Source organism: Nyctibius grandis, chromosome 4 (assembly GCF_013368605.1).
Source record: "Nyctibius grandis isolate bNycGra1 chromosome 4, bNycGra1.pri, whole genome shotgun sequence".
Taxonomy (NCBI): Eukaryota; Metazoa; Chordata; class Aves; order Nyctibiiformes; family Nyctibiidae; genus Nyctibius; species Nyctibius grandis.
In genome coordinates, this window is record NC_090661.1 from 87443921 (window position 1) to 87458057 (window position 14137).

Here is a 14137-nt window from a genome sequence, read left to right on the forward strand (position 1 = left end):
ATAAATACCAGTGATCAAAGTCCAAGGCTTACTTTTGAACAGGAAAATAACAGATTAAAAGCTGATCAGGTAAATTGCAAGCTTTTAAGGTGTTCAGGCACGATGAACTCTACATTACATCAAAAAAACCCAAATTATGAAATCCTTGAATTAGAAATCTTATAACTGAGAATTTGTGGATGATAGAAGAGGTACTGGAAAAATAAACACTGGTAAGTGCTATATGTTTCCTTAAAAAAGGGAAGAGAAGAGCAGGGAAATTACAGATCAGTCAGCTTAATTCTAATTCCTGGAAAATACAGAATAAGTTATCAAACCAGTTCTAAATTCATAGAAAATAACTGAGAGACTATTACTAGACAAACTCAGGTCAAACTAACGTGATTTTTTTTTTATAGAAACAGAGTTTGGCTGTATGGATGGAAGTGGTGATGTCGTATGTCTTCTTGACAGTATGAAAGGCGCATAACATTCTCAAACCAGCTAGAGAGTGCCTAGGTGGAAGTGCTACACCTTTGAATGAAGACTGTTTTGGAAAGTCATGGCTGGAGAATAGATAAGAGTAGTTCATTAGAAAAATGGTGTTCTACAGAGCTCTGTTGTGATCCAGTGCTATTTTGTATTTTCATCAAAACTCTGGATGATAGAAGTGTGAATATACTTACTAAATCTTCAGATAATACTAAGCTGGGAGAGGCTGCAAGTGTGTAGGAAGATAGAATTAGAATTCAAAATTAGTTTGACATTTTGGAAACGTGACTTGAATGAAGATAAGATGCAATTTGATAGGAACAGTTTGGCAGGAATAATCAATGGTACAGATACAAGCTAGGAAGCAACTGGCTAGGTAGCAGTTATGTAGAAAACAATCTACAGGTTACAGTGGATCAGAAGTAGAACATAAATCAGCAGTCGTGCTGCTGTGTAAAATGCTGGGATATATAAATGGGAGCTTCCAAGATGCACATTCAGTAATACTCCGATATTGTTGAGGTAGGGACTTTGAAATACTGTATCCAGTTTTGACATGAGCATCAAGGAATGATTAGAGAGCTATAAAACAACATTTAAAAGACTGAAATGTGACAGATTTGTTATTAAAAGAGGGGAAGAAGACTGAAGAAAGGCTTAGTTGTTCAGATAAGCAAAAGCTGCAAAAAAAAGGGAGTAATATTTTCTTTTTATCTAATTGATAAGAAATAGTGGTCTTACAGTGCAGCAAAGACAATTCAGATTAGACGTTACAAAAAAGTAATCAGAAGTTCCTAATGTTGAGTCTAATGAAGCAGTAGAGTACAGCTTAATTTCTGGTTACCTAATCCTGATAACAGAATTCTTTTTGTTCTGCCACGGTCTGCCTCATCTCCTTACCCCTCCCCTGAACTGATATTTACCTCAGTGAAATAAAAACGTTTTAAAAAGAATACAGTGGCATATTTTGAACACCTGCATTATTTCATTTATAATACAGAATTAAACTTAGCATAAAATTGTATTCGTGCCAAACATGCCATGTTTGGCAAACAATGTTGGAACAAGGGATTTCTTTTAATTTGTGACTATTCTTGTTTTGCCAAGGTTACATTGTGTTCAGTGGTCCACGTCGGGCAAATGGCATACAAGGACTGCGATTTATTATCCAATCTGAAAAGCCGCCACACTATTTAGAAAGCAGAGTTGAAGCATTCTTAAAAACTATGGAGAAATGCATAGAAGACATGACAGAAGAGGCATTCCAAAAACACATCCAAGCTTTAGCAATTCGTCGTCTAGACAAACCAAAGAAGCTGTCTGCAGAATGTGCTAAATACTGGGGAGAAATAATTTCCCAGCAGTACAACTTTGACAGAGGTAAAACAAATTATAATTCCTTCAAAACTCAATGCTGTAGTTTGGCTACACTTGTGACTGTTGAGTGTCATATTAATTTGGGAATGACTTAAACTTTTACATAGCCTGTGCATAATTTAATATATTTTTTTGTGATTTGTGTCCTCTAAGTTGCATTTCTTCCTTCTGCCCTGAGAAAATACCCCATTTGCGGAGCCTGTGCTCTCACTGCTGTGGGAGCTGTTAATAATAGAGGATAAACGTGTTCTCTGATGTTCACCATATGATGGGGGGGTGGTGAATGCTTCATTGACCTTCCATTCAGCAAGACATAGAGTAGGTCAAGGATTGGAAGTGGTTTGACTGCAAATGTTGATGACACATAAGCTCAAATTTCTTTCTGTGCTGTTCAGACGTCTGTATTACATATGTGCCTAATACTTGACTGAGATGCATTCAAATAGACTTTGACATTCCTGACGGTGCACACATTCATATGAACCCTATTCCTCTTCCCATTGCGCTGTTCTTTTGAGGGAGTGATGGCAGAGGCAACAGCTGGTATTTTAACTATTTTAACATGTGACCTGTCTCAGCTTAGAGTAGGCTTGAAGAAACGTTAATTTTTTTTGTTTTTTCATCCATGATACTTTGAAGATTATAAGCTTGTAGAAGACCAATTGAGATTCAGCTTCTATTGTATTACTGAAAATGGACTGACAGTTACTTACATTGTGATCTTATATAGTATTTAAGTTGTATTTTCCCTTTTTCATCATTGTTTGAAGATTTTTAATCCAAAATACTGAGATGTATTAGTAATATAGTTTCTAACATTAAAAAAAATCAGTTCTAGGTACAGATCAGCTTTTCTTCACATTTTCATGTCTCAACTCTTATTCATAGCTATAATTTTCCATCTTCCATGCATAATATGCTTCCTACATAAAACTCACTCTGTATCCTGTGACTTCTCTTCTGCTTTACATGCACAGTATTGGCCTTCCACAATAGCAAATAGTGTCTTTTTGGTTGACAATGACTAACTCAACTTTCTAATAATGAAGAACTTTGAATTGTCGTCTAGCTTGGTCTCGAGAGAATGAGAGCTCCTTATACGCCTAATTATAAGGATTGGCATGGAAGCTTATCCCCTCAAGTACCTTTTTTGTGTCTGATGAAACAGTTTAATTTTTCTCTGTCTTAAGTGTTTCTGTTTTTACTGTACTTGGATCTATATTATCTTGCTGGGTTTTCTTACTGCTAGCTGTAGCCATGTCTTCCATATCTAAATCCCACTAAACTTATTATTTCCTTTGACTTTATATCTTTAATTCCCATCTACCCACTAGTAATTTTATTTCTTTAATGATTCTAATATGACTAGAATTGTCAAAATCAGAAATTCATATTCCAGCCTTAAGAAGTGAAAGGGTTTTTTCTTCAGATTTTCATGTTTTTATTATTACTACTTTTACTGTTTTACGTAATTTAAAAATTTTCTTCCAAATGTCATCTAATTTTCCAAACTGTGTTTTGTTGATTTTTTTTTTTTTAATTTCCTCCATGTTGAACTTCGTATTATTTACTTACAGCCTGCCTCACAGACTTGTTAGCTGCATATTTATTGTCTTGCATGCATTTCTTTCTTGATCTTCCTGCTAACCCTAAGAAAAGCAAGCATTCCTACAACAAAAAAAATTCCTGCGTATGCAGCAATGATATTACATGATTAGTTCATCACAATTTAATTTATATGAAGCGATGTAGCTACTGAGACACATTGTCCCCAGATATCTTAAAGGTGATTATTCCTTAACAGGTATGATGCAGGCACTGTTCCTTACATTTATTTAAAAATACATCCTGCCAATGTACATCCTACCATCTTGTTTCCTAACTGTGAATAAAAGCCATCTATAATCAGGCTGCATTAGAAATGTGTAACATTGATGTGAAGATACATACAGAAGTAGGCATATCTTTTTTAGCTACTGAATAACATACAGTGCAATCAATATTCTTCAAACGTGCATTTTTTAGTAAGTCAAATCAAATGGACTTATTGAAGTATAATTCTCTGCCAAGCTTCCAATGACACTTTTAGTGATGCAAGTATTAGCTTGAAAGTTAACAGTGAAAAGCATATCATTTGCAGTCAATTGCAGCATCTGAATTCGAAAGAAATATACTTTGAATAAGTAGTGTTCTAATAACCAGCTATGATTTGCAGACTTGTTCTAATTTTTACTATTGTTGTGCAGATAACATTGAAGTGGCTTATCTAAAGACCTTGACCAAGGATGATATTATACAGTTCTACAAGGTAAATTAGTCATGTAGTTAAAGCGTAACTTGGAAAGAGATGTACATATAACTGGGTGTTGTGTGAACTATGAAAGCATATACTTATGCCTCTTTTAAATAGATTATATGAATGATGCAGATACCTTAATAATAATTTTGTTTCCTGAATCTTACTTAGTTTAATGGCAACCAGCATACTGTAAAAATTGTGTAGAACGATTGTTTTTTGTTGTGGTGGTTGGTTTTTTTCTTACCAGCTGTTATTCTCCTGTTGTCTCATTTATCCTTTCTTTATGAATAAAAAAATGTGCCGCTCTGACTCTATGACCAAGCTTGGCCAAAATTGCAAATCCGTTCTTTTATTTTTTTGTGTTTAGCCAGTAAATGATTCAGCTTATTTTGTGTGCATGAATTGTGAATGAAACAGATACTTTTAAAGCTTTGTTCACTGTAAATCAACACTTTTTTTCCTTCCTCTCATAGTTAGGCAGAACAAAGGAACAGCATAACGATGCAATAATTGTACATTGCAACTCAGCATAAATAGATATCTCATATAAGCAATTGAAATACTAGGGGTCCCTCCCCCCCCACAAAAAAAATCGGGCCTCATTCTTTCAGTTTTGTAACAAATTTAATAGGCAGTGACAATTCACTATATTGCGAAGTGTACATATTATTACTTATGGAGCAGCTAATAGCTCAGGGAATACTTTAAAAAATAATGTAGTCGTATGTCTTTTGAACTTATTATTGGATGGAAAAATTTCTGCTGATGAAGAAGCATGGGTATGTGTGCATCTGTGTTCTTTCTTTCTCTGTTGAGGCAGGGCTAAAGTCTTTCAAAATGGTTTCTCTTTTGTACTCTGTCTTATCCTTTACACTATCCAAGGTCATTTTTACATTACCGTCTATTTTTATGAGATTTAGTCTTAATGCTTAAAACTGGTTATTTGTATGGCACAGTGTACACTGACGTCTTTGGTTTGTTTTTTTTTTTAGTAGTATGACAGTGTGGGTGAGGATATGCAGCAAATACAAACTTAGTAAATGGGATTTCAGTAGCTGTTGTTTAATAAATGGTGACTTGAACAAGTATCCACATGTGTTTTTGTAGGAATCTATACTATTTTACTTACACTGATGCTCAATACCTGATTATCTGGTATTCCACAGCAGAAATAACTGGCTGGATTGGTGAGCTAGTCCAGCTGAGTTTAATAATTGTGTTCAGGGTGATGTGCTTCCAGAATGCTGCTAGGGATTGAATATTCTGGAGGGATTTTAGGTTGAATTCCTGATACTATGATAGGTAATGGCTGAATTCCTGTAACTTCTTTTTTTTCTGAGTCACAAATAGTATATGAATTTAACTTGATTGTAAAATAATTCAAAGTACTGTATGGATAACTTTTAATAATGTTTGAAGGGATATCCCAAAATTCATCCCTCATTTTAAACCTTAAATTAAAATTTAAGTGCTCTCATTCTTTTACTGTTTTATAAGTATAATATCTGAGTGATACTTCCCACACCTGAAGGACTTGATGCTTTTCACTGTAGGTGCTGTTGGCAATAGACGCTCCCAGAAGACACAAGGTATCAGTGCACGTCCTTGCAAGAGAAATGGATTCCTGTAAGTATTGTGCTGAGTATAGTATTTAATCAATTGCTGTTCAAGCAAGTCATAGCAAGAAAAACTCAGCTTTGGAGATTATATACCTTTCAGAGGAAGAAGTATTTCTTTTTATAGGTTTTCTTCACATGGGTGCTTCAAATTTTCTGATTGATGTTTGTGACCGAGTTCTTCAGCCATTCTAAAGCATATTGATATTAAAACAACATATGTTAAAATAGCACTTCTTTTTTCAACAGGGTATTTTAAAACAAGCATAAAACTCCGTAGTAGTCCTACAGGGAAAAACAAAATTAGGATTTGCAGTTAGAAGTAAAACGTGGGTTGTTTTTTTTCTGACAAGCAATGAATGTGCACCATTTTATTCAAACACTCTCAAAGTAAAAAAAAGCCCATCAACAAACAAACAAACAATCAAAACCCAACCCTCTGGGAATGTCAAACATTATATTTAAACTTGAGAAAGTCAAAGTTTATTTAGGTTTTATTTTCAAATAATCTAGATTAGCTGTGCATTGTAAACTGTGTTGTTCCATTTTAGAATTCAAGACGGAAAAGGGTAGAAGTGTTTCTGGTTAATATAAACCGAGAGGAAAAACTTCTATGTTGTTTTGTGCGGATTTTTCACCGGTTTATACTGGACTTAAATTCCAACATCTTACGGGTTGCAAAATCAAGAATATTAAAGGCTTGTCTGTAGAACAGAAAGATGCAGATAGCTGTGTGCTTGTCATGAAACTCCTTCCAGTTTCAGAATGATTGATTTTTATGGTACCGTGGAAATTGTAACTCTGCAGCTGGGTAAAGAAGGCTTGCTTCAAAGCATCTTCCCAGTTTTCATGACTAATCATTGCTAAATAGAAATACCTCTAATACTTTTCCTATCTAGAGAAAACTTTTTAAAGTGTAGTAATTACATTGCCAGAAGAATGGTTTATTATTTGCTTGGAATGTTATCTTCCTCTTCTGCCATGAAAGAGAAAGTGGGACTTTAATGCATTTCCCATGAGTCCAAATGAGCATTCTTCCAAGTGCAGGTGCCCACCCTCTAGAGAGCAGCACAAAGGAGGAAGGCTAAAAAGCTTCTCAGAGAGAACCCTTCCTCCTGGAGGCAGACACACCATTTTCTCTGAGAGTGGAAAAGAATCGGAAGCAGTAGAGTAGATCTGGGATTTTAGGAGGGGGAAGCACTTGAACTCCCATGGTGAAGGTTAGGGTTGAAATTTGAGTATGGAGGTGGAAGGGAGGTTTAAGGAATTTAAGACTAGAAGTTCTTATGGACAAGTGGACTGGATGCAGGAAGAAGTTTTGGGGGGACTGGAGTAGGGCATGTATGGGGACAGGCAGGGGAGACTTGGGGTTGCTATCCAGAATTTTGGTACATGGAGTAACCCCCACGCCTCCATAGGCATGTCCTTACTAAAAGATGTGCTGTTGTTGCATTGCTCTTGTTGTATATACCACTGGCATTAACTACTGCGTTCATAATTTATACTGGAAAACACTTTTAAGTATTCATTGATCAGTAGATTAGAAATTTGTATTTCTACATTCTCTTTATGTGTAAGTAAAATGAATAAAAGCCACTGATACAGCACATGTTCTCAAGTCAAATAATGGATTAAGCTCTTTGTATTTTTAAAGACAGCCATGGACTATAAAAGCAAAATATTCAGAAAATATTATTGAGATACCTGAAAATTAATGACCTGTGCTTTATATAGATATCTGTCTTACAAGAGAAAACAGTTTATTACGTAAAAGGTACTGATTAAATTATGGTCCTGAATTAATTTTGATGATGTTAAATAGGCCCTGTTGTTGAAGAATTTCCATGCCAAAATGATGTGAACCTGGCACCAGCACCACCACTACCACAGGTAAAAAGAAACAACACACAAAATATCCCAGGCTGTATTCTTAATATGGAAGTTTAGTATAAATTAAAGATAAGTTTATAGGGAGAAACAAATGTCTTGAAATGCTGTTGTGGGGCTGATGTTTTGGCTCTTTTCCACATGCGTTGTCATCCTCAATAACAACAGGGATTTTTCCTGATTATTTTTTTTTTTTTTTCTTTTTAACAATCTGTCCTGTTACCTTCGTTCCTTCTACTCCATTGAAATGAAAGCTAGTAGTAGTAGTTAACTCTACTGAGTATCTACACTATGGAGTAAATACAGATTGTTACAGTCTGAAAATAATGATTGTGTATGATCAGGTGTGTCAAGTGCCAAGAGAAAGAGGCAATATACATCAACAAATTTATCATCTTTGTTTAAAACAAACAAACAACCAACCCAAACCAACAATAACAAAACGAACTATCTAGTCATTATCTTAAAGCCTAAAATACTAATACACATTCCCATAAATGTGTAACCTGTGGTGGAAGCAATTTGACAAATTCTATTCATACAAGCATTACAGATTTCACTCTGTGGTTAGATATGATAGCATTGGGCCCTTACTGGACCTTAAATGAATTTTCTTGAAGAAGGATGGTAGTGCTTGTCCCAATAGTTAATTCATTCTTCGCAATGCGGTAGTAGATCTATGTTCTTATTCAGTCCTTATAGGTGAAATAATCACCATGGGTGGAAATTTCTGTAGGAATTATGTGTGGATATATTAACCATTATGACTGAAATATTAAAAAGTTACTTTGTTACTGCAACTAAAAATAATAGCTCATTGAATTGCTGTTTTTTATGATCTTACCTCTGATATTCAAGGATAGGTGGGATGTCCTAAAGAAGAATTTGTAAATGAAAAGACAAGCTCTGCATTTACTAAATTCTACTAAAGTTCCTGCCATTATTAGTAATGCAATTACTGCATTATAGCTATTGTTTTAAATTATCTGGATTAAATATGAAACCATTTGTTTCATAAGAAATAACACTATATTTTGGGGGATCCTGTAATAATGAAGTGTGAATCACTAATATTGTAGAAAAGAGCAAGAAAGATGTGTGTATATGTAGCTGTTAGCTACAGTTAAAGCAAAAGTTAAAATGAAAAGCAAGGAATTTCTCACTTTTCTGATTAAAGATATTGAGCAGACTTTTTCTTGCGTACGCTTCTTTGCAGCCAAGTATGATTGAAAATATGACAGAATTCAAGCGCAGTCTGCCACTCTTTCCACTGGTGAAACCACATATCAATTTCATGGCTGCAAAACTGTGAAGAATCCCAATGGATGAAGAAATGCAAGTGATCAGTACTGACATGGTTTCAGGGGACTTCATGATGAACAAAATTACTAAAGATCATTAGGATAAATGGTTCTGTCCGTTATGAAAGTCCCAAATTCCTTCTTGGTTCGTTTGACATTAGCTGTGTGTTAGGGATAGAGAGTCTATAAAAGTCAGTTGTGGTCATGTGTCATTTATATTACAGACAACCTGTTGAAAACCAAAATCAACTGAAACAATAATAATAAAAAATCTGTAGATGCAGTATATTTTTTAAATAGTATATCCCTTCAAATTTTCATTTTGATAAAATAACCCTCCAGAGCAAACAAAATTGCTTGAAATATCCGTGTTACTCCTGAAAAACACCGTTTAGTATCCCAATAATTATATTATTGGGGGCTGGAGGGGGTGAGAGAAGTAGGTCCTTTTTGGGATGAGGTCAACCATTTTTCTTAAAAACAGAGACTTTCACATTTTTTTGAAGTGACGTGTTGAATGATACTTTTTAAATTGATCCGTAATGCAACCAACATTTTCTATTTAAGTTTTATGAACACCAATGGGGGAAAAGAAAAGGAAATTTGACAACACGATAGTAAGTGAGAGAATTGTCTTAATGAGAATAATTGAAGATAGAGGCATGATTTTAATCTTTCTATACAAACTTGGGGACATTTTATATTAAAACTAGTAAAATGCTGGAAACACTTTTAATAGTTCATCTTATTTTGTGATCAAAAGTGTTGTCCCTGTCTCTTGATACTGTCAACATCCTATTCAGTTTTCCAGTGTTACTGTGAATTGTTTCCATTTGGTATGTAAAATACTTTATTTGGTGTCATTTTTTGTTTTCAGTTGCGCATGTACTGATGGACAACTCAGTCTGTTTTGCCTCATTTGTTACGTTAGGTCTCAGCCCAGCAAAGTACTTACTAGTGCAAGTAACTTAAGCACACGTTAGTTCTTGAGTCAAGAACAGGGAATTGTCAAATACGGGCCCTGTAATAATCGGATACATCATCGTTTTGATACATCTGTGTGGGTCCTTTTGGTCTTCAGGAAGGCATTTGGGACAGTGCAGTACTGGGTGTGCAGTACTGCTATAGCACAGGCTGTGGTTCAGGTTACATCACAAAATGTTTGTTCCTACTTCTTTTAAGAAGGCTGTGCAAAACCCAGGAGGATCAAGAATTATGCTGAAATACTATATGTATATATATTCCATAATTTAGTAAAATGGTAAAACAATATATGGTGTCTAATTTTCACTAAGTTTACTGACTTGTGCAGAATGGTCTTGTGCTTGGGACAGACCCAAATTAGAAAATGGTGAGGACACATCTTATTAATTATAAGTTCTCCTACCTGTTTAATGCATAAAATCGATTGTAATTATTCAGACAGGATAGAGTATGCAAAGCACTGAAGATATAAAATCTGCTCATCAGGGGTGTTACTGACAGTTTGCTGCTTATTGGAAGAACCTGAAACCAAGGCCCTGATGTGACACGCATGTTGTCATACATCAGAATCCTGGTACATTCAATAGGGCTGTTCCTGCCATTGAATCAACGTTCGTTCTTAACGCTGGCTCTGAAGCCAAATTAAATGAATGCTTGACAGGGTAAAGGCCTTAAATTGTATTTATCAGAGAGTCTCTTCTAATTGAATAAATAACAGCATATTTAAAAGTTGTTTTAAAGGTTAACAGTACATGTTTCAACATCTTTTTAATAAATTTGATCATAGTTTGTGATGTAACCTGTTGCCAAGGAAGGCCACTAGCATTTTTTTGTAGCCTGAGGAGAAAAAAATTTAAACGTAGTATAAGCAAAAACAGTAAAGGTGTCTCTGTTTACCACATTTTTCATGGATCCTTCACATAAAAGCTTTTTACCCTCTTGCATTTTACTTTTGTTTATAGTTTTCCTTTAGTAAAAGTATTTTTATTATATATAATAAAAGTTTTGACAACATATTATGAAAATATATATTTTGGGATTTAGTATTTAAACATACAACTCTTATGTTGAGTAAAATGAAGTGGCTTCTATTGTGTGTAAAATATATATATATATTCATGGAAGTACTATCAGCTCTAATTTTAACAAATTACATGAATAAATTGGAATGGCAGTGTATTTAACACAAGCTCACAAACCATGTTTTCCGGAGGAAAAAAACGTAGAATTTCAAAGTTCTGTGACTGGATGTGGAAACCCATGTAGTTTTCCAGCAACTCTTAATTGCTTTTAAGTGTTCTCCAGCATTTTACAGTTTCTGAGTTTGATACAGCAGTAAATTTTGATAAACTCAGGCATACTAATGGGTTCATTTTAATGAATCCAAAGCTGCAGTGTCTACAAGCAATAAAAAAACTACCTAGAATACACTGTAATTCAATTTTAGTGCTTGTTAATTAGTTTACATAAGAAACCATAAATTATTATTACATAACTGTAATTTTTGCAAGTGCTATTTTAAGCAGTTGATGTGGAATTGGGTGCATGTGACACAGCCAGTATGACAGAGTGCTAGAGTTATACTGTTTACAATAAACAATCTGAATTTAATGTTTGGAGTTCTTAATTTGTTTCATTTTCATTTTTTGCATACTGGTAATGTTACATCTATTATTCTGTGCATGTTTTTTATTATACATTAATTGTGATTTTCTGCTGTCCAGTTGCTTGGACTAGTTAGGCTGAATAGGAGTGCTGGAGAAGTGTTCCCAGTCACTTCTAGGGAAGTTTCACAGGATTTCCCCATGTGGCATCCCACACCTTTTAGGTGGATCCACCTCTGTTGCTCTCAGCGTGTAAAAACTTAATAATATAAAGGTAGAAATATTTGCACAAGACAGGATTTTAATTATCCAATCTGAAACTGTAAATTCAGAGCATAGCCGCAGCCAGACTAAATCATGCTTAGCACAGCTTTACAGTGTTGCTTTTGAGAAAGTACTTTCCCTGGTGATTTTCTGTTTTATGCACACCAAGAGATTATGTTTAGAAAGGTCAGGAGTGTTTAAGTGTGATGCGTAGGACAGTAAATAGTGTCAATTCTGAATGGTGACAGCATAAAGATACAAGTCAGCAGGCACTTCTGCTGTTCTAATGGGGCTCCTTGAAGTAGTATCTGACAGTTAGCAATGTTAAGAGAGAGACGTTTTGCCCTTGGCATTGGAGAGAAGTAAAATGCCTGCGATCTACCTGGAAGATTATTTGTCCCCAACATCAGGGCTCTCTTTCTTCACTCCCAGTCGTTAGGGATTGGTGTAACTCCTTGACTCATTGGCTTTATTATCTTTTGCAAAAAAATCAAGCTATCCAAATTTACTTCAACTATTACTCTTAGCCATTAAAAAATGATTGAGCTTTTTCAGAATATTGTTTAAGTGCTTGGACGAGAATAGCCTTTATTGATCATGTGTTCCACGATGTAATCATAATGTGTGGAGAAAGTATTACACACCTTTTTAACTTCACTTATTATTTTCTAGCTCTTGCTTTAACACAAGGTTAGCAGAATTTTAGTCTGCCTTCTCTCTACCATTTAACTGGTTAGTATGCTTTTGCTATAGCTCCTCTGTAAAGTGAAAAATCGCTATCTTCTATACCTTTCTTCATTTGTGTTTGCCGTATTTTTTCAATAGCTGACCATCGAACTGATATGGTCACCTACAATGGCTACTGGGTCCTTCCCTTGAGCTTATACCTAATTTGATACTCAAATCCAGCTCTGAAATACTTTGTTTTCAGGTCAGTTTTTATTATTATTGCTGCATGCTGCACAATACAAGGCACCTCTGTGCTATTTAAAGGAAGAAGAGATCAGAAACTCAGGCACCTTTCTTACCTTACATGTAATTTCAAAAGAAGCCTGGCCTGTGTAGATTCTGCTGAAAGGCTTTGATTTGAAACATTTCAGAGTCTACTTACCATTCAAAGAATATACTCATAAGTTACAATATATGCTGTTGGTGGAATATAATACTAATAGTACGTGAAATCTGAATTGCAATTCAAAGGAAGGAAGTGTGTGTAAGGCCAAAGGCCCAGCAGAATGGGAAATGTCACAATTGAACCAACTTATTTGAACTCAAGCCTCTAAACAGAATTTAAGACTGAAAGTATTTACGGCTGCTTGAATTAATATTTCTAAGCCACTCCAAGGCTGTTAACTAAAAATGCAGCATTAAAGGATGTAGACACCATGCTGCTGAGCATTTGCCGCTGTTAACTTTTAGGACTCCCTCTTTAGTGATGCAATGCAAAATTCTGAATTAAATTTCTTGACTGTTTGTGCAATGGATGAGGAAAGATACGCAGCTCCAAGTGGACTTCAGGTTACTGTTGAGTGAGGAAGTGACTAGGCTTAGCCAGTGGGAAGCTCTAGTGAGAGGCATCCAGGTTTAAATCCTACGTCTTTCTGAGGATTCGCCACCACTTTACTGTGCGTTAGATGTGCTTCCTTCTGCTGCAGATTTCCCTTACAGCTTTTCACTGCCTCAGCTTCCCTTTCAAGAAGGGGAGCAAGGAATTGTGGTACTTCTCTAGCGACTGCCAAAGATAGGTAAACTTTTCATTGGAGCAGCAGCAGGAGCTCAGGACCCCCTTCCAGCCCTCCCCTCCATGCGTACACAGAACTGGGTGTCCCATGGTATGTGTGGGCTCATACATGCACATATTCTGGTGGTGAACGCTTGCTCTACAAAATTAGAACAGGTGCAACAGAAAGGAATGAGGAGGTCCCCAACCTACGTTACTAACTAACCTCCTGGGAAGTGAGAAAAATGGGTAGAGAAAATTCTTAATAGAAGACGGAAATGAAATCAATTTTTTGGTAACTTGCACTAACTGCTGAGTTCTGGCATGGAAGAAAATGCTTTTTATGTGCAGTGAAGGATGAGCTCCTGTGATGGGAGAAATAGAAGGAGACCTGCTTGTGAATTCCAGGGAGATGGAGGAGATCAATACTAATGCATTTTACATGGTGAAGGCTGAATCATTTCAGAGCATGTGCAAAAATGGTATTCTGGGAAATCGAATATAGAAAACGTGGGTGTGTACAAATGTTAGTGAAAGCTGAAACTGGGTTTTGAAGATCTAAATTTTGGATGTGATGCCTTTTAGTGGACAGGGGTCTTAAAAATTTGCTGAAT

At 35.5% G+C, this 14137-nt stretch overlaps 1 protein-coding gene across 4 annotated transcripts in view; it reads left to right on the plus strand.

The window, feature by feature from the left end:
- Positions 1 to 11546, plus strand: part of IDE (insulin degrading enzyme) — a 75766-nt gene extending 64220 nt beyond the window's left edge. For all 4 annotated transcript variants that reach the window (XM_068399843.1, XM_068399844.1, XM_068399840.1 and 1 more), the window contains exons 21-25: positions 1579 to 1851; positions 4095 to 4156; positions 5701 to 5773; positions 7586 to 7653; positions 8867 to 11546. In XM_068399843.1, the coding sequence (XP_068255944.1) occupies positions 1579 to 1851; positions 4095 to 4156; positions 5701 to 5773; positions 7586 to 7653; positions 8867 to 8962 (572 nt within the window). In that variant the 3' untranslated portion in view covers positions 8963 to 11546. The remainder of the gene's footprint in view (positions 1 to 1578; positions 1852 to 4094; positions 4157 to 5700; positions 5774 to 7585; positions 7654 to 8866) is intronic.
- Positions 11547 to 14137: the final 2591 nt, after the last annotated feature.